The sequence below is a fragment of the Trichechus manatus genome, unplaced genomic scaffold (genome assembly GCF_000243295.1).
Source record: "Trichechus manatus latirostris isolate Lorelei unplaced genomic scaffold, TriManLat1.0 scaffold00054, whole genome shotgun sequence".
Lineage (NCBI taxonomy): Eukaryota > Metazoa > Chordata > Mammalia > Sirenia > Trichechidae > Trichechus > Trichechus manatus.
Window position 1 is genome coordinate 14,455,182 of NW_004443990.1, and position 21,320 is coordinate 14,476,501.

Genomic DNA, 21,320 nt, shown 5'->3' on the forward strand with positions numbered 1-21,320 from the left:
ATGTCATTGCTTCCTGAGTCAAGAAGCAGGTGTTCCTTCCTGCGGCCACACATCTCCTCCCTTCCGGGGCCTCCAGCCACCAGCCACCCAACCACCAAGAAGAGCCTGCTGCTTCTCCTAGCACTTCCAGCCTTCCGACTTCCCCAGCCTTTTTGTTGTGTTTTATTATGCAAATGATATCTTGGCTGAGGTTGAGCCATTTCTTGTGTCTGAAGTTAAAAAAAAATGATAATTTCCTCAGCAAGTCATCGTCGTTAATGAAGTTTTACAAAAACAGATACAACCAAAGGAAAATAAAATTTCACAGGTGATAAATTTTTCCAATTTCCCTGGCAGAATTCGATAGGATTGTTAAATTAAGAGTGAAGGTGTCTGTTAGAAAGCAACGAGCAGTGATGGGTAATTTTATAGAGTGGAAAATTGAATCAAATTGCTACATTAAAACACAGCTCCTCTGAGAATCTTCTCTTTCACAGTCTGCTCCATTGCAACAGCAGGGTGCAGAAATGGATCTAATTCACAACACTCTCTAAAAGGAGATGCACTCCCCAACTTGGCCAGAATCTTCCTAGTAAGCTCTCATTCCGCTCTGTCCTGCCCAGGCTTGGGGAAGTATCCGGGTGACAATCCACTTTGGGTTACAGCTGTGGAAGAGTGCTCTGGGGAAACCCACTGACCCTCTCAGCCTTCTCGGGAGCAAAGAAAGGCCTTTTCGTTCACCATGTTTTGTTCTCAAAGGGGTGCTGATGCTCAGAGATGCAGAGCAAAAGGAGGGTAAAGGGAAAGAGACCTCAGAAAATAAAAGAGTTTGGGGCCTGTCCTTATCCCAAGTGGGAACAATGTATGTATGATTGGCTTAACAATCGCCCTCCTCCCACCTCCTAAACTACCCTCAGCCAGTGCAGCACTGGAGGAGGGTATCAGAGTATTCCTCCAAAATTCACACCAGTTTGAATGTTGGAGTGGACCCAAAGGCATGCAGACTAGTCTGCTTTCTTGAGGAAAGCCACTTACCCTGTGTCCACAACAACTGTTCATTGGAAGTGAGGAAGGTCACACAGTAGGAAAACCAGGACCTCTTTCTGCAAGTTAACAAAACTGTGGCTACCTTGCCTCTAAGTTTCCAAAGGACAATGCTGTACCCAGCCCACAGGTTCTTCCCTAAAGCCTCTATCCATCACTGCTTTTAAAGTGAGCACTGGAGCTGGGAGATACTGGCATTTAATTATGATATGAATATTTCAGCCACAAGTCTTTTATCACCCAGCTCCCATCCACTCCACTCAGCTTGTTGTTTCAGAAATTGCTTTTAGTTTTACATGTGCCACACCACAGGTCTTAGAGGAATTGACAGACAATGTAAGGGGGCCTAACGTCTCTCCCTTTGCCTCCATCTCACAAGACCCCCTACTGAGTAGCAACAGGTGAGAGACAGCATGGTATCACAGGTAAAAGTGCTGGGTCTAAGTCTGAATGAATCTGCTCTGCCACTCACTAGCTGTGAGACCTTGAGCAAGTTGTTTGCCCTCTCTTTCTCTGATTTTCCCACCTGTAAAATGGGAATGATAATAATAGCTACCTTAGAGGGATGCTGTCAGGAGTTTACAGCTGATGCATAAAAAGCACTTAGAATAATGCTCTGACATACAGTGAGCACTCAGTAAATGTTGGCGACCCTATAGGACAGAATAGAGCTGCTCCATAGGGTTTCCAAGGAGTGGCTGGTGGATTCAAACTGCCGACCTTTTGGTTAGCACCTGAGCCCTTAACCACTGTGCCACCAAAAAGAAAAAAAAAACCCCGTTGCTGCCGATTCCGACTCATAGTGACCCTATAGGACAGAGTAGAACTGCCCCATAGGGTTTCTAAAGAGTACCTGGTGGATTCAAACTGCCAAGCTTTTGGTTAGCAGCTGTAGCTCTTAACCACTACGCCACCAGGGCTCCATTTTTAATTTGGTGGTGGTTAAATAGGAAATGTTACCTCCTTGAAGAGTTAGGGGATGGTTAGAACCCTGCCCTCACACCCCAACCAGACCTGAGACAGCCCTGTTGAACATTTTCAGCTATGTGTATGAAGCAGGTGAAATTGAAAATCCTGAGCAGATGGAATGTGGAGCACACCTTCTGCTCAGGCCCATTTTTACAGCAAGGCCAGGTGCTGGGTGGAGGGACAGCCGACATACCGTTGGATTATGCCAACATTGCATACCCATCAATAGTCAGATGACTTGGGCCTCTAACATTTGTTTCATTATAACAGGTGAATCTGCTTTGTGGAGACTATTTAGCATTGATAGTTCTGCTAATCCTTCCTGTTTGGGATAAGGCCTACACACGCCCTCACTTTCTCTATGAGGAAGCCCATATAAGTGAGATCTCTCTTCCAGAGTATAATTTAGATGAGCTTCCTAGGAAAGGGAAAAGTGCCTGTAACACATAGCAAGTCAATAAAAAAAATTTTTTTTCCTAATCAAGATAATGTATGGGTCATCAAATTAAACATACTGCATCACATTAATCATGGGGATAATTAGCTTTTGCTATGTGGCTAGCACTCTCCTACCCATGAGGGGAAACCAGAGCTCTTTCAGTTTTCAGCCAGACCACAAAAATGTTAGTCCTGGACAAAATGGTTTCAAGGTTGGCATCTGATGGGATATCTGAACATCCGTGTTGAGCATATGGGGGTCCTTGATTTTTAAGATCTCATTTGCAGTAGATTAAATTACAGAGAACTACCACAAAGAAATGCTAAATCAATATGGAAAAAATTGGAGGCTTTTCTGAGCCCTTCCTCACCTCCCTGAAGTTGTTTTACAGGCCAGTACAGGTCCAGTTTCATGAATCAAGATTCCATAAAAGGCTAACTTTTATCAGGTTTTTCTGTGTTTGGGACCACAAGACTGGAATCCAGCAAGGCACCTGAGATCATTGAAGAGCTGTAACTTGGGCCCTGCAGCAGCTGTAGCAACAGAATCTGGCTCTGTTCTCTAGAGATTCTAGGACAGCAAGAAAAAAAGGGATGAAGGTCCCTCCCTAGGAATTTGTGTGCATGTTCCATTGCTGCCCACATGCCCAGGAGCTTATCATAGACCCCGAAACCAAATTGCTTTATAATAAAGCATATAACTGTGGTTTGATTTGGTTTTGTTTAATTTGAGTCAAATGGAAATAAACATTCTGTGGAATTATTTTTCCCCCTGTATAGCTGTCCAGACCCACAATTTGTCTAAGAAAAAAAAAAAAATGGAGCAGACACCAAAGATGTAAAGCTTATGAAGAAAGCAATCTCCAATTCATAGAAAAGCAGCACTCTATGGGAGGAACATCATCAGGTCTCCTCTGAGCTTCCTGGCCTTTTCTCCCTCTCACTTCCATGCATACTGGACCCCGGCCACATGGTGCTACTGCTTGGCCAACCTCTAAAGTGGACTCATGCTGTGTCTTCTACCTAGAATAAAAAAAAAAAAACCCAAACCCATTGCCATCAAGTCGATTCTGACTTATAGTGACCCTATAGGACAGAGTAGAACTGCCCCGTAGGGTTTCCAAGGAGCATCTGGTGGATTCGAACTGCCGACCTTTCTGTTAGCAGCTAAGCTCTTAACCACTGCGCCACCAGGGCTCCACCTACAATACTCTTCCCCTAATCTCAGCCTATGAAATCCTACACATTGTACTCAAATATGTCTCTTCTGTGACACCCTCCTAGATACTCAACAGGAATTAAGCTTTGTTTTAGTCCTTACCACAGTTATTTGTGTTCAGATCTTTCCCCCTCAATCAGTAGGTGCCTAATTATTATTTGGAGTCCTTGAGTGGTGCAAACAGTTAATGTGCTCTGCTGCTACCCGGAAGGTTGGAGGGTCAAGTCTACTCAGAAGCGCCTTGGAAGAAAGGCCTGGTGATCCACTTTTGAAAAATCAACCGTTGAAAACCTTGTGGAGCACAGTTCTCCTCTGATACACATGGGGTCACCACAAGCCGGAATTGACTTCCTGGCACCTGGTTACTGGTTTAATTGTTGTTTGTGGAATTAAATTAGGTACATTTCAAGTGTTGCAGTTGGCACAAATGAAGTTTAATATTCATCAAGACCATACTATGGAGATAGGATACAAATATTTTGAGGTACAGTTGAAATTACCAAGTACACAACAGAAAACTAAGTGTATTATTAGCATCTTGCTCATTGTTTTCCATGTTGTCTGAAGAGGTGCTATAGCATCCGTAAGATTTATAACATTAACTGTGCCATGCCATGGAGTGGTTTCCATTGCTACTCTTCTGCATGTTCCCTTTGGACTTTGAGTTTCTCTTTCTGTATTTCTGTTGCATCTGTCACCAGAGTACCTTGACATCTGGTTGCACTTTGATGTACTTGGTGTTTTTTAAGCTTTTGTCACTTTGCTTTATCTAAGGGAATGATTTTGCCCTCTTTCTGATCTAGTCAGCTTTATAATATGAATCTGTGCATCGGTTTAGTCGGTGTCAGAGGGGCGTCAGAGCAGCACTTCAGAAAGGAGCCAGGTGTCATGGGAAGCTGGCTTCTCTCTGTCCCTCTGAGGTGGATTCAATGTCCTGTTCCTCTCAGCCTCTCATTAGTGTCCCTGACATCGTGCCAAGAGTGTTGATTGAAATCGACTCTCTGGATACTGATGCTCATTTGTGATGCCCCGTGGTTCTCTTACGTGTTCACACAATTAACAGAATCTTCCTCAACTGTTTTCCCAATTGAGATGAGATATTTGGGAATCAAGTAGAGCATTTAATGTAATAAGTGGACAGTAATCTTTAGAGGTTAATTTGTTTAAAACCTATGGAAGGTTGGGGTCCCATATGCCCTATTAGGAGCAAGGACCATTATAATCTATTACTGTTTAAAGTTGAGCTAGCACATAAATTTTCATTCTCTCTTAAATGAAGATGTATTTCAGTAGATGTAATGCTAAAAATGCCTAATAATGTTTTTATAAAGAAAATCAACAAGCTCTTTTGTCTAAAATAAATATTTTTCAAAACAGTCTATTTAAAATTAAAAATCTCACAGATTAATAAGAACAGGGAATTTAATTGTTTAACCTGCCCCCTTTTGTGAATAGAAAGATTTTTTCTATCACCATATAATCAATTGTCTTGCCTTTGGAATTTGGAACATACCAATGTGGTTTCATTGAAGGGTCTGAGATAAATTGTATGCCTCTCTATTTGTATTGTGCCCTCTGAAGCTTAGAAGGTGCTGGAGGGTGTGCCTTTCATAGCCAGCTATGGAAGCCAGCTTGTGTACCCTTCCCTATGTGATGGTGCCCCATTCTCAGTCTTTCAAAGGCCCTAGAGGCACAGCACCTAGCCTCTCATGTTAGTAGCAAGGCTTCTTGCCTTGCACCCATTTTCAGCTACCCGGGAAGGACAAAGTTAGATGTGGGGACTGGAGCTCCCCAGTTCGCATCCATCACCGCAGAGTTTAGTAATGGTGGTGAATGATATATAAGATCCATGGCCAATGTTCTGCTTTCTTTCTAGGTGACTCCAAAGGCACAATGGAAATCAGAGTACCGGGTCTAGAATTGAACTGCATAAAACAAATTTGTATTTTTTCCATTTTTGTATCATCACTAGATTAAGTGCTGTTGCCTGAAAGGATAAAGGAATCAAGTGTGGGTTTTCTTTTTATCATTGCAAATACATTTACATTCTCCTGTTTTACAAATGCAAAGAGCAGGCAAGCCACTTTCAATAATTTATTTTAAAATCAATGCTAATGAGGTTATGTCTTGTCAGTGGCCGAGTTTTACAATAAAGTCTGATTTATTTAGAAAAGATCTTTGGTATAGCTTCCCATCTAATGGTGGTGGGAAGGAGGTGGAATAGCAGGCACGGTGACCCTCCAACTTCGGATCCAATTTGTAATTCACAGCGGAGAGCTGACCCAATTTACATTGATTAGAATTGGGAGGAAGAGACAGCTGCGCACAGACAGCAGAGGTAGAATAAACTCTCTCTGCGAAAGTGCCTAAGCACAGCAAATTATTGGTCCTCGTGATTGAGTTGTTTGATATCAGCAGAAGAGCTGCTCTCTGTCCAGATTATTGGGTATCTCTAAAACCGAGGATGTGCCAGCTCTTGTTTTAGTGTTTTCAATCCTGTGAGATTAGTCCCACATCAAAAAGGAAAAGCATCACAGCAGAGGAAGGAAGGAAGTGGACAAGTAATGAGAAGACAATGTGCAAAGAATAATGTTTAATATAATTTATTTCAGCATGATCTATTTTCTATATTTCATTTCACTCCTCCGTTATCTCACGATTTTATTCTTGGAGGTAGGGGGTGGGGAGGACACACTACAGGTGGTCAGTAGGAAGTTCTCTGCTGCTATGTCATCCATAACATAAGGGTTGAGTCAAAGTGCTCCATTTCCCAAAGCAGCTTGTAGGGCAAGTATATTTTATTTTATCTTGTTAACAGGTGACTTATTTCCCCAGAGTATCAATCCCTTAATTTTTATTTTTGCAGGGAACTGCTTCATTTTTTTATGTGAAATCATTTACTTCTTTAATGTTCTATAGTGTTCTAACATATTTTTATGCGGCTTCTTCTTACCTATGAGCTTGGAATTTACTTGCCCCAGTCTGACACACCAGACCTCATACTGCCCTGTGAACCTTACATTTAAAAAAAAAAAGGAATGAGCCCAGGCCATCTCCTCAGAAGTTCAGTTTAGTGGCATAGCTATGGGGAAGCAAGACAGGCATGTGCCCTAAGACCCAGAAAGAGAAAACAAAGAAATGTGGGCAGAAGAAACTGAGTATGCAGCCTTCAAAATGTGCTTATTATGCCCCATCCATTGTGTAAGAGTGTGTTTGTATATGTGTGTGTAGAGGGTGATAGTGGTGAAAAAGGAGAATAATGACTATATTTTTGTTCATTTTTTCTATGTATAAAATAGCTAGATATGATTCTGGTAGTCATGTTTTCTTTATAAAGGCCCAATTTCCATTTTATCAGGTAACTTGAAGTCTGAGATAAAACAGATTAGTAAGGGTAAGAAACTTAGTCCAATCATGTTGTGAGTTTTTTCATATAACCCCTGGACTGGAGTTAGACAATAGCATTGACTTAGAACCCATAGTGTACCTATAGCAATTAATTAAAAGACCATTGCAACTTCCTTCAGGAGCTTACACTCTAATGAACAAAGAAGGCTGAATGACAATAGTAAAAAGATAGCTACAAGCCCCAAGTACTAGGAACATAAACTTATGTACATGATAGCCTCAGCTACAGCTGAACAAAGACTGATACAGTAAGGGCTAATTAATCACAGAGGTTTAAATATGTGCTTCACATAAAACACACGTACACACCCTAACTCTGGAGTGCCTGTAATCAGAAAGGATGCTTTCATGGAGATAATGAATTTTGAAGAGAATCCAGAAGGGGAGGAGAAATAGGGTTTGAGGAAAAGGATTAGGAGAGCCGTCAAGTGATAGGCACCTAAATAATCCAATCAATTAGAAGCTTCACAAGGGCAGGGACTCTGCCAGTCTCTGCATCCCCATCCTGGTGCAGTCAGGGCCTTGCATATCATAAGCACTTAAACATGTTTGTGAATGAATGAATGGGAACAAAAGAAGAAGAGGGCCAGTGTGAAGGTGAGAGATGATAAAAAAAAGAACATGGTAATTATACTTTCCTTGAAGAAGAGATGGTGATGAGCTCTGTTAGGGAAAGGAGACCCATCAGTATAAAGAACTTGAGATTTCAGCAACTAATTGCTAATGCTGATCCTTTTTATCTCCTCAGATGAAGAGCACAATCTGGATGAGGATGAGAGTGGCACTCGACGAAAAGGAGGTATGAGAGCTTTATAAATGCACAGGCACTGGCTAAGACATTCAGGCTTCCAACCGGAGAAAGCCCTCGTCCCCAAGGCTGAAGCATCACTGGACGTGCTAATAAAGAGGGTATTGGTGTGTCAACCCTAAAAGCTCCAAATAAGATGAGTGGCTAGGGAAATATCTTTAAAAGCAGCCACCCATTCACTTTAATTAATGTTCCCAGGACAGCTGAGATTTATCCTAGAGAGGGAGAAACCAAACCAGATATTTATTTTTTCCTATCAGTATTTCTTAAATCAGTTCAGTGAAAATAGAATTGCCTCATCTCTAAGAGATCAGAGGATTGAGAATGGAAAGAATGGAAATATCTCCTCTCTGAGAGACCCGGAGATTGCAAGTTCAGAGGGGAATGGAAATGTGTCAGATCTGAAAAGTGAATGTGGGGTGAAAGATAGAATGACTTGGTGATGCTGCCTTCTGATGGCCTGGTTTGATTCCAGGCACATTTGGAAATGAATATGTAACAGGTTTGTTGAATACAAAATTACATCTTATTCATCCCAGACATGCTTCAGGCTGTTAGTCAGCCCATTGTTTCTAAGATCAGATGTCCCTCTAAAGCCTCCTTAAGTGGTAGGAAACCCCACCAAGGACCTGTTCTTTCGACGTCAGTGAAGGAATGCAGCATGTTGCAAGGGCCACCTCAAGGACATTCATTCCAACAGCAGAGCCCGAATCGTGGCTGATTTAGATACTGGCTGATTTTTTTCCTAGAGATTCTATAAAATCTTAAGCCTAGGAGTTCTTTCCCTCCCCACTCCCTCTCCTTTCTGTGGCCCTACCTTTGCCACTTCTCCTCTCTCCTGCTTCTTTCCTTGTACCTTTTCTTCTCTTCCTTGTCCATTCAGCAAAGCTCCCCCCTGCCCCCCCCACGCCCCCCCACGCCCACCTTCTTTGGTTGTTCTCTATAGGAAGTAAATACTTAATAGGTTTAGTAAGGGCCCAACTTCTCCCACCCATTGCCATCAAGTGGATTCTGACTCATAGTGACCCTGTAGGACAGGGTAAAATTGCCCCATAAGGTTTCCAAGGCTGTAAATCTTGACGGAAGCAGACTGCCACATCTTTCTCCCACGGAGCGGCTGGTGGATTTGAACTGCCAACCTTTCGGTTAGTAGCTGAACCACTATGCCACCAGGGCTCCTCAGCTTCTCCCAGGAGAGAGAAAAGACAGTGAAGAGGCAGCATCAGAAATCATGTGTCAAAGCAGGAGGGAAAGAAAGCAACCAAGGCGAGTATGATGCAGAAATGTTAGCATAGCTTCAAGTACTTCATCATCATTAACACATATAATTAAGTCCATTTTGAAACCTATTCCAGGGATCCAGAATCCTTTAGAACACTGTTTTCTACTAGCCATATAGAATTCCAACAGAAAATCTGTTTCCTGACCAACCTTTCCCCCACTTAAGCCTTTTATCATCCAACTTCCATCACTGGAGCAGGAAAGAAAACACTATGTGGACAGCTTGGGTGGAATAACTATAAGATTCCTATGGCTAGTTTTATATATAAACTCCTTTCAGGAAGCAGCAGACTTCTGGCAAAAGTCTTAAAATTCAGTTTCAGACTCCTCCCTCATCTCATCTCCTCCTTCCGCCTTTCTCTCTAAGGCTCTATCTGGAGGGTTAAGGAGAGATTTATTTCTGAACTGTTCCAACAGCTATAATTCAAGTAGGTTTAAAAAAAAAAAAAAAAAAAACTTTTGTTCCTTATCTTCCTGCCTCCAAAATAGGTGTTGTTAAGTGTAGCAGGCTCTAAATATGTTTCTATGGTTTATACCTCTCACCAGTTACAATGATTGGTGACTCAGTGATTAAAAAATAGAGGAGGGCTTTTCCTCTCTCCACAGAATCTGAAGCAGGAATTTTTATTATTTGTGTTTACTTATTTATTGAATTTATATAGTGCCTTTTCTCCAGTGGAGCTATAGAAATGATGACAAATAAGTAATATCCAAATGTCATCACTTAACTTTATAACAATAAAATATAGAGGTCCAGAAGAAGGGCAGGCAGCCCCATGAAAGCATAAGAAAAGCAGGGCTCTAGGACTATGGTGAATTCTTATGTAATAAGCCAACTTTGCTTCACTTCGTTTTTCTCAGGTGTTAAATGCTTTTTGGGGAAAATTTTTATAAGCAAATTGTCCTTTCCCCTCTTTTCTCCTAGAAGGTACTGTGGCTACTAGCCATTCCATTATGACTCCACCATTCCATGGATCCTATTCCCCGAACGCTGTGCTTTTCCCCTATGGAATTGCTAACATTTGTAAGGCCCAGCTATATCTTATCAGAAGAGGGGGGAAAAGGAATTCAGTTTATCTTTATTGGGTGTTAATGACCCTGTAAGATGTAATTTCTTTTATTTTATTCTGTTACCTAGAAAATCTGTCACAGCCTTCTAGTATTGATTGTTCAATCTATAAAGAGCTCAGGTTACAGCATGACTGTTAGCAACAGGGTTATTTTAATGAGTGACTCTTCAACACCTCAGATTTTCACTAACTTCCAACCCATTAGTTTAACACTCTAACACTGCTGAGGGTCTTTGCTGATGAGAGCTTCCAGGTAACCAAGAATAAACTCACTCTGTGCTGTTTACATTAAAATTATTTGTCATTTGCTCGGGTGTGTCATGTCAAATAAAAAGCAGTCTGGAGGCATCCTTAGATATGTCAAATCCCTGACCAAGAAAGACCTTGAAACAGGTTATTTTTGCTCTGAAATTGTTGGCATACTCAGCCAAAGAGGGATCCAAGTTTTTGTGGAGGGTGGAAAAATGGTTGCTTATGAGCATTACATCTCTGAGGCAGTCTCCACCTTAAACCAGTTGTCATCAAGTCAGTTCCGACTCATGACAACCCCATGTGTGTCAGAATAGAACTGTGCTCCATAGGATTTTCCATTGCTGATTTTTGACTTTCTTCTGAGGTACATCTCGGTGGACTCAAACCTCCAACCTTTCGGTTAGTAGCACAGCATGTTAACTGTTTGCACCACCCAGGGACTGCTTTCCACTTTAGTACCTGCCAACGCAGTGAATTATTACACTAAAGAAGCAGAGGGAAGCCACAGAAGGTATATGCAGCTCTTGCCTTTTGAAACCTATTTCCCAAGACCAAACATCAGTTGATCATCAACCAGCTAAAATTTTGGCCCAATGAAAGGAACAAATGAGATGAAAATCAGGATCTGTGAGCATTCCTCACTTCAAAATCATATTATAACATTAAGGACCATAGTAATTTCAAAAGTTAAGGTAAAAGGGCCATGAAAATAAGCAAATAGCATTGCTCAATTGCTCTTCCTGCTTTGGTGTCCCTCCCTAGTAAATGGAGCTTGGTGACTTTTTTATACCTTCCCTTCTGAAAGAGTTAATGAGGTATCAGACAGAGTCAGCTTTAATGGGCTGAACATTTCAAGACCCTTCCAGTGGGGCCACTACTTTGGCCTTCCTTGTCCAAGTCTCACCATACCATGCTCTGGTAAGATTGGCTTTATCCATCTTCTCATTTTGTCTGTCTTTTCCATAATTTGTTAAGTGGTTGTACCCAGTGCCAGACCGCTTGGCACAGTCCTTTTGCTCATCAAGAAAATGTAAACAACCTGCTGGCCTGTCTTTTGCCTCTTTTCTCTGGTCATAGCTTGAATTCTGGAGCTACTCAACCTCCCCCAAACAAAAGCCCAAGGTGACATATGACCACTGAAAGGAACTCAGACAGGTTCTGTTGTCTCTAAGGAGTGGGAGAGGCAGAAAGGTCTCCTGGCCTTTTACTTTAGAACTCTCCACATCATGGAGGCTAATTCTCAAATATTGACTCTGTCAATAGTAGCACCAACTTGGCCTCAGTTACAGAAGAAATGACTATCACTGGTTATAAAGAACTTGGCGTGAAATGACAAATGCTTTGCAATAATACCTATAAAAGAGAGAAAACAATACTATTTTTTAACTTGGTCTGTTGCTGTTCTTCCTATGATATTTTGTTTGCTTGGAGCTTAGCTTCTCTTACATGGGATAAAGAAAGAAAATAAGATGCTGCCCCTTTTTTTCCTCAAGAAAAAAGTCCCTCTCAGCTCTGCTAGCAATTTAAATGCAGTGATCATACCCATTAGCTTCTCTATCATTGTAATTGTTGTTAATTGTTATAACTGTTTTAGTTATTAGTGGTGTCATTATTGCTCTAGGTCCTCTGCCTGTTTTATGCTGAATATATTAGTACTTTGCTTTTGAATTACCAGGCTTTATTTAGTGCATAGTTACGTTTTTTTGGAGAGACATTGAGAAATGCTGGCATTAAGCTTTATTCCTTTGTTTTTCATTCCAAATGGACAGACTGGAAAAAAAATAATTAGATGGAATAATGTCCTCAAAATGAGAATGAGAACGTTTCTGAATTAATTAAATGGTCAGAATGCTGCACCATTTCTGATCTCAGACTGCTGCCAGAGAAGTGTAAACCTAAAGAACCTAAATCCAGCCCATAGATGCAAGCCTCTCTCACAGACTTTCAATTCCCCTCACTGCTCTAAAGAAATTAAGAGTCTCCTCGTGTATTAGCATGTTTATAGGATAAGCTAGGCAAGCTTAGGGAATAGCCGGACTGGCGCTGCAGACTTCTAGGCCTTCAAGCTTTCCCTTTGGGCCTTCAAGCTCTGTCTTGGGGCCAAGCTTCAAGAATGAAGCCCCCCTCAGCCTTGCCTCTTCCCCTCTTCCAGGCCTTTAAATAACACCCGTTCAGCCAGGTTTTTGTTACATAGCTAAAGCTTCAGGGAAGCTTTCCCTGACCTCTCAGACTAGGTTAGACTCCCTATTATACACAACACCCTCACCTTCTTCGCAGACATCTCGCAATCATAAATAAATAAATGTTTGTGTAACTTATTTGTTCCCTGACTGCCTTCCCACTGGATGGTAGCCCCTGCGAGCAGGGACCTTGTCTGGCTCACTCTGTCATCCCCAGTGTCTAGCACAGCCCCTGACACTTAGGAGGTACTATGTACATATTTGCTAACTGTTGAGTGAATATAGTGAAGATGTGTTTATACCTACAGTAAATGCAAATCACACATGTGTTAGACAGGGAGTCTGCAATACGGAGTCAAGTCTCGTCCAGCTAAGGAATTAGTCCCTGATTTCCTTAATACCAGAATACCTCCATCTAGTGTTGTAGAGGAAAAACATCATCAAGTTTAGTAAAGCAAAAAGAAAGTTTTATTCGGCATGTATTCAAAAGGACAAAAGTGGGAAGCGGACAAGCATGCTGCCAGAGCTAGAACGTCTGCCCGAATCCAAGGAAATATCACAGAACAGACAAAAGTGGGAAAACAGACAAGCATGCTGCTAGAGCCATGTCTGCCCGAGTCCAAAGAATATTACAGAATAGGCGAGAATGGGAAAAAGGATAAGCATGCTGCCACAGCCAAGTTTGCCTGAGTCCAAAGACCATTACATAGTCATCAGTATATATTAACATTACAAATGGGCAAAACCATTGAAAGCTTAGCCTGTTCAGATTGGCTAGAAACTGTAATCCTACATTTTGAATTGTCTTTCTTAACAATCATTGGTACAGGTTTCAGTAATGACAGTCAGGAGGGTCTTCATTGATCCAACAAATTTGCATTCACTAAACACTAATAGAAAAAGATAAGAGTAGAAAGTCTTCTGTGTTCTGTTGGGGGCTTTATGTGAAAGTTTCCCTAAAAGATATTTTCCAAGAGTATCTTGGCTATTGTCTTTATACCTCAGGGCCCAGTTGATGTGTCCTTGTGAATCCTTGTAAGCCCAGCTCCAGCTGGGTCACATTCTCTATGCTCAAGGAGAGGGAATAATAACTCCAGTATTATTTCCTAAATCACTAGATAGCCAAGTCTAGCCTTTTCTCAGTTTTTAGCCCTTTGTTCTGCTTATTTTTTAGAGCTATCTTATCGTTCTAGTTCTGACCACCCCTTTCTAAGGCTAGGCTAAACTCTATCCTGGATTCCTGAAGTTTTGGCCTATAGCATCTGAAGGACTGAAGACCTTTTCTGTCTTTATTTTTTCCTGGAAGGCTTCTAGTTTCTTCCTAGCTTCTTGCCTTCCCTGTGATCTTTCGTGTTTTTAAAATAAGCTGCTTTCCAGCTGTTCTCCCCAGTTCCCTTATCTACCCAGTATCAAATCACTTTTTACATGTATACCCAGAATGTATCCATAATCATAGGAGCTGTCCCACATCCAGGCACATTATGGGGAGCAGCACCCCACAGTGACTGTCTGCTAGCCCAAATAACTTTGTCAGTCTTCTTACCATTCAGAAATATCAAGTCATGTTTTAAAAATCTGTTTTTATAAAATGATTTTCTATACCATAGAAATCCATGAAGAGTCCATAAATCCCTGAAGAATATTGATGTCAGTATATTTTTTATTCTTTAATTTAGTCAAAATCTTGAGAGGATAAATCAACTCCATTATAACTGAAAATACATTAATATATCCTCTAGGAAAACTACTTTCACTTTTCAGGGACTGATATTTCTCTACGATTTCATGCACTGATATTCAAAAAAAATTATGCTTTGTCTTTTCAATAGTTAACATTTTTCTCCCAAAGTATTTTTAACATATTCTTACTCTGACAGATTGTTTTCTCTGTAGTTGTCTTATTTGCTGCCCTCTGTTGTCTACTGCATATACAATTTTCTGTGTAAAGAAAACATGCCCGAGTTTCTGTGTGGTTGGCATTTTTACTTCTATTTGCAATATCCGAGTCTTAACTAAATAACTCTGCCCATCCTCTGTTTTTATGCAGTTTAAGATTCCCTACTAAAGTTCTTAAAGTTTCCAGAGACACATAGGGATTTTGTTCCCCTGTGCCTTTATTGTTTGAATTTGCTTGTAAATTAGGAATAGAAACAAGTAGAAAAAAGGCAAATATAGCCAGGGCCTCTGTTCCCTCACTGCCCACTTGCCTCCCATTTGTTCCCATTCTCAGCGACCAGTACCATCACTGCTCATGCGAGGGTCAAGACAAATGAAGGGAAAGGTAGAAACTCATAAAATAGTTCCCCTCAAATCACTTGAATTTTAATTAGAATACAGGACTCCTGATTCCCGTCAATAGGAACTTACCTTTGGTAGGGTCTTTGTTTACGGCTCTCATACCTAGTGTTCAGAGGAACGGGGAGCACTGCCATATTATCACTAGTCTAGTGGGCCTTAGCTCTCCTGCCATTCAAATCCCCAGATCCTCTCCACTTTGTACTCTAGTGTTTAACCTTTCCGGGTAGAAGAAGATCGATACAAATTCTTCATTGTTAAGAATCAATGGCTGTCCTGTGGCATCAGTGCCATCTAGTCTTGCTGAGAAGCCCAGTAAATCTCTCCAGCTGCTTCTAAAGCTTGGTTTGTCTTCTTCAGTTGCCTTCATTCTTAATGCAGATCACTTTGGTTTCTGTTCCCCTGGGGGCTTGCAGATAAATCTTGGCAGACATGTTCAGGGTCTACAAATGAGATGCTGGAAAAGGGCCAGCCCACCCAGAATTTAGTTGTAATGGATGAGACACCCCCTTGGTTCCACTTAAAGACTGGACCATTCGTCTCGGTATTTATTGGTGATTAGATCATATAGTACCTGGGTAGGAAGTACCCAGGATGAAGTTCCTGTGTAACAGAGGAGGCCAAACTGTCAGGCTGCGACACAGAAGCATGCTGGCTGACTCAGCCTCTTTAGTAAATAAGCAGAAGTCTGAGACTTATCCTGTTCCTTGAAATGCATAATGAAGAGAAGTACTGGGTAGTTTAGATGCCTTGGATCAAGAAAGTCTGGCAGGAAACCTCTTTGAGCTGCTTATTTACAAACCAAGTGAAAAATTCCCTGCCTGATTTTCCTTTATTAATAAATAAATATATTTATCATATTATTGAAAAGCATCCTACTAAGGGTGATCTGTAAATATTTAGTGTTAGTTAATGATCTTTTCATACAGTCCTTTGCTCAAGCTGAATGTTTGGCTGTATCTCAACCCAACCCCCCCGAATCTCAGGCTTCCTAGGCGTAATATCAGAATGCTAGTTTCCACTTGCAGGAAACATGTGGGTTCCTTGGGAAAGACAGAGTCCTTTTAATTTTGATTTCTCCTCTCTTTGATCAGTGGAGTATCCCAGTTACTACCAGGGCCTATGGGATTACCATGGTGACCAACCAGATGAACTGTCCTTCCAGAGGGGTGACATCATCCGAATTCTGAGCAAGGTAAGAACATAGAGTGTGGGGCTTGGATCAGAAGTTGATTTTTTCACTGTTGATGATATAGTCAGCATAACCAAGCCTATTCCAACTCATACATTTCTCTCGTGTGTTTTACATGGCTCCCTCAAATGTAGAGTAAATTCCTATTTATAATTATTAGTGGAAAGTTATATTGAAAATTCACAGATTCAGGATCCAGTTTTCAAATTTAAAAATGCAACAGACATAATATTAAACCAAAAAAACCAAACCCATTGCCATTGAGTCAGTTCCAACTAATAACCACCCTATAGGACAGAGTAGAACTGTCCGATAGGGTTTCCAAGGCTTTAATCTTTACGGAAGCAGACTGGCACATCTTTTTTCTGCAGGGTGGCTGGTGGGTTCAAACTGCCAACCTTTTGGTTAGCAGCCAAGTGCTTAACCATTGTACAACAAGGGCTTCTTAGACAAAATACTAAAACTATGCAAATGAAAAATTTGATCATTTTTCAGAGTCTTTTGGTGCTTAAAGATCATCATTATGTTCATAATTTATTACCATATACTAATGAAAAATATTCTAGCTAGATGAGCCACCTTCTTATTTCACTTATAGATTAACAAGTCTGTAATGTAATTATGAAGGAGCCCTAGTGCCGGAGTGGTTAAATTGCTGGCTGCTAACTGAAAGTTCTGCAGTTTGAACCCACCAGCCGCTCTGTGGGAGAAAGATGTGGCAGTCTGCTTCAGTAAAGAACACAGCCTTGGAAACCCTATGAGGCAGTTCTCCTCTGCCCTGTAGGGTTACTAAGAGGGATCAACTCGAGGGCAATAGGTTTTAATGTACTTATGTATAGGGGGAAGGGTCAGGGCTAGTTATCACAGTGAGTTTGAGCAACTGCTTGATAAGGCCAGTTTAGTGAATCCAGTCTCACATGGGCCAGCTAACTTTATTCTGTTCCACAGTCACACTTAACCCCTAACCCTGCCTAATCATCTCACAAGTACTATTGTTGAATCGTAAAGAACTGGGTTAACTACAAAAAAACCTGAATGTATCATTGCATATTATCACTGATGCGAAGAAGATTCAGAAATCATGGGCTACTGTTTGGAGATCAATAGCATCATCTTTGTAAAGAAAGACCACACAAGTCTGTGTAAGTGAGCTAACCTAATAGGTTCTGTCCCTGAAAGAAGTTATTAAAAAGTTGTCTTCATGTGGTCAATCAATACCTACAAACAAGTTTTTGGAATAGGCCCAATTTGCACTTTAATTGCTGAGTATGTGGATTGGTGGAAAAGAGTCCCTTAAAGCAAAACTGAAAACCCATTAATTAACCCATTCTTTTCTATTCATCTTTATTCTGTGAATGTTGATGCCTTGACCAAGTGTTTCTCTTGGTTTGAAATACACCTTAAACTCCTTAGGGAAATAGGCCAGGTTTTATCCAAGGTACCTTTAAGTGGTTCCAACGACTCCCCTTTAAACAAGAACTGAATTCAGATCCAGCCCTTAAAAAGCAAGTAGGAGGCCTGCCGGCCCTGCTAAATGAAATCACAACCTTCTAGTGATTTCTTCCAGATTCCTAACTCAACGCCACCCTAGTGCCATTTCAGAGATGTTCCAATACACCAAAAATAAATTGGAAGCAAAGAAGGGAGTGGACATTGGCCTGATTGGTATTTCAAATGCCCGAAAGCAAGGTTTGCTGTGTAATAGAATTTGTGTACATTACCACGCTGGCATTACAGGGGTAATCGAGTTATCCACTCAGGTGTGACCAGGCCTCTGTTTGCCCAGAGCCTGCAGGTGAACAAATTAACTGTTTACATTGTCTGGAGGTGCCTGCAGCAGGAGGGGGTGCAGAACTGAGCAAGACTGTCTGCTGGCCTTCTCTCTTTGTCATGATTATTTTGTTTGTTTTGCATGTCTTTTGCCTTTGTTAATGGCTTCTCACTGGGGTTGCCTCTCCTCCAGTTAGAAGGAGCTGTGCTGTGACCTGCCTTGCAGTACAGAGCTGTCTGCAGTTACTACTGCCACTGTATTTTTAAGAGATCCCAAAGAACATGGCAAATCTCCTCACCTGTTTTTTTAAATCAACCCCCTCTTCCCCTCCTCCATGACGAAAATCTAATGATTCACAGTTTAATTCAGTGAGAATACCTTGCTGCCCTGGTTCCATTGGCTTCTTTCTCCATTCTTCTGGAAGGTCCTGGGTCCATTTTTATCCCTTACAGTGTCTTAGCACATTTCTTCTCCCAAAAGCTATGCCTGCTGCATCCCTTCTCCAGGTTGCTAATCCCTGCAGCTAAACTGAAGTTTCCCTCATAAAGCTTCATTCCAGTTAACGCTGGCTTAGGGAGCATTTGAGATTGGATTTACCTTTGTTATATTACCTAACTCAATAAGAGTCCTTGGGCAGGAAGGAACCTTGAAAGGCCACCCAATCCATTCGCTTGCCTCTAAGAAACACAAATGAACCAATTCAGACAGATAGTAAAGGAAAGTCCACTACCATTCCCAGCCTTCAGTCTATTCAGAAGTTTGGTCACTCCTGCTGTCTGGAATTTTTCCTCACATGGATCCTGAATTCTTTCCACTTTAGCGCTTTCTTTGTTGGAGTCACTTATACACAGCCTCTGCAGCGTGCCTCTCACACCCAGGAACAGAGCTGACCTAAGTTGAGTTTAGTCCTAGAAAGCTCCATTTTACTTTTCTCTCTGTCCAGCAGAACCTTGGCCAAGCAAGAAAGGCCTGCTGTTTAGGAACCTGGGGGAGTCCATTTTCCTGAGAAACAGAAGACAAAATATATAACTATGTGCAGCTCAGCTTACCTGGACCTTTTTTGCCCCACCTGTGAAATGAGGGGGTTGTAGTAGATGGCCTCTGAGGTTCCTTCTACCTCACATATTCCAGTTCTAACCATGGTGAGCCTGATCCTGCAACACTGCCAGAGAAATTCCACAGATACAATTTAGCTTAATTACTTATTCAGATTTAAAAAAAAAAAAAATCCAACTACCAACTCTTTGGTTTTTGGTCCTCATAAATGCATCTGGTTTTCCCCTATCTCTTTGTTTAATAAAAGAAATATTCTGAAGAGGGAGAGCTGGAGGAAAGGAAGCAGCCCCTGGATGGGGAAGTGGGGTGGGGGAAGCTCCTGCTGTGTCCTGCTATTTCTCAATAGTTGTCCAAGTATAATCCAAGATTAAATCATAGAATCCTAGGGCCAAACTGAGGAGTCTTTTAGTCTTGTCTTTGGGCAAGAATGATCCCAGAAAGAGAGCTGTTGATCTTTTTTCAAAAAAAATTCTCCAGAGAGTGATTGGCTGGACAGGAAAGATGCACCCCATAGATTATAAAATGCCCATCACCTGCTCTTAGGGAAGCAAATAAGTGCCGGTAACAGATGGGTTATTTATGTGACCCTGAGCAAAGCTACTTAATCTTGCTAATCCTCAATTTCCTTGTCTGTAAAAACTGGGATAATTTCTATTCATAGGGTTGTTGTGATGCTTACATTAGCGAATTTGTGCATCTACGAAATGGTAACTATTATGATATTCCCCTCCCACTAATAATAAAGTAAATCTTTTGGGACAGTGTTGACACATATTAGCTCAATAAATTATTGGTGAATTGAGAGGGAAAAAAGGTGGCCTGTATTGCCAAGGGCTCTTTATAGAGTTGCTTGAAAGCACAAAAGGTTCTCACTTGGCTATAGAAAACGACCCAGTAAAGAGGCCTGCTGGAAATCCACCATGCCTTCTTGGGCCTGAGAGATTTCATCTCTGATATCCAATAGATTGTGCAAACTTCTTGTATAGAGAAAGACCAAAGTCATGTATTCAAGCTCGGAAACAGCAACCAACGGCACAGTCAGCAGAAGGATTCCCACCGACCTCCCCCAGCACATCCCTACATCCCAGGCCCTGCCGCATGCAGCTTCATGCCCACTTAATTCACTGAGTTTCGATTTGGGTCTTAAAATATATTAAAGGGAGATTTTAATAATGAAGCAGATCTGTGCATCCAGCGGATGTTCCTGTGTTCCTTTTGGGCCCAAATATTTCTGAACAGCTTTTCTGGTACAGGGACTAAGCTTCCCTTCCTCCCTGGTGCATGGACACAGCTCAGGCCACAGCGGGGTGTTTAGCGCTCTTCAGTGGCTCCAGATTGTGGTGCTTGTGCAGGTCTCCTCATACGTAACCGATGGCTCCTGAGAGCCTGCCTCTCATAAATTACTTCACACGATGCCTGAGACTACTGCAGAATTCAGGTTTGAATAGAGCAGGAAAAAGGTGTTTGAAAGGCCTGTTCACTCAGCTGCATTTTAATTTCCTTTTCAATCTTGTCCCAATTAATTTCACAGAATTAATCTCACAGAAGCAAACTCGGCAGCATTGAGGCTGTGGTTTTAGTGTGGCGGTCGCTCTGCCTGAACATGAAATAGGAGCTAATATAAAAATCCATCTGCTGTGTTTGAAACACACACCGGCTGCTGCTCAGTCCTGTCTGACATTCCAAATATCAACAGCGAAGGAAAGTGATTTGGGGGTTAGTGGCCGTCAGTACTTGGCAGAGATCCAACAACAGGTATATTCCAAAAATCCATTCACCCTGGCCACCAGGCATGACAGGGCAGGTGCTGAATCACCCTCCATGTGATAGTCTTGTGCCCTGGCTCAGTTCCTTCTATCTGAGGATCTCAAAGCCCTTTTGTGGACTAGCACGTCTATGTTACAGTGGGAGAAAGGGAGATGAGGAGCCTCTATTGGGGTAAAATAAGTCACTAAGTCCCAGCTTTCAGAGATGTGACCCTGTCTTCCTGGCTCTAAGTTCTCTCACTAGGGAACATTACCTACATTCTTCTTTCTAAATAATAAAGGTGCTTGTTCTACTATGCAAGATAACTCTTAAATAAATGCCCATTTAAAAAATAAGCTTCCACAAGAAAAAGAAATAAAGGGCATCCAAATTGGTAATGAAGAAGTTAAACTGTCCCTGTTTGCAGATGATATGATGCTATACACAGAAAACCCTAAAGAGTCCACGAGAAATCTACTGGAACTAATAGAAAGATTCAGCAGAGTAGCAGGATACAAGATAAAATCAGTTGGATTCCTATACACCAATAAGGAGAACGATGAAAAGGAAATCAGGAAAACAATACCATTTTCAATAGCCCCTAAAAAGATA

The 21,320-nt window shown here is 41.5% G+C and overlaps 1 protein-coding gene across 2 annotated transcripts in view; it reads left to right on the forward strand.

The window, feature by feature from the left end:
• The window catches only part of SKAP1 (src kinase associated phosphoprotein 1), a 287,114-nt gene that overhangs the window by 248,905 nt on the left and 16,889 nt on the right, over positions 1-21,320 (forward strand). The window contains exons 10-12 of one of the 2 annotated variants that reach the window (XM_023732794.1): positions 7,806-7,856; positions 16,038-16,138; positions 20,494-21,170. In XM_023732794.1, coding sequence (XP_023588562.1) covers positions 7,806-7,856; positions 16,038-16,138; positions 20,494-20,499 — 158 coding nt within the window. In that variant the 3' untranslated portion in view covers positions 20,500-21,170. Of the gene's footprint in view, positions 1-7,805; positions 7,857-16,037; positions 16,139-20,493; positions 21,171-21,320 lie in introns of those variants that run through there. The other variant, XM_023732793.1, reaches the window with a different exon arrangement.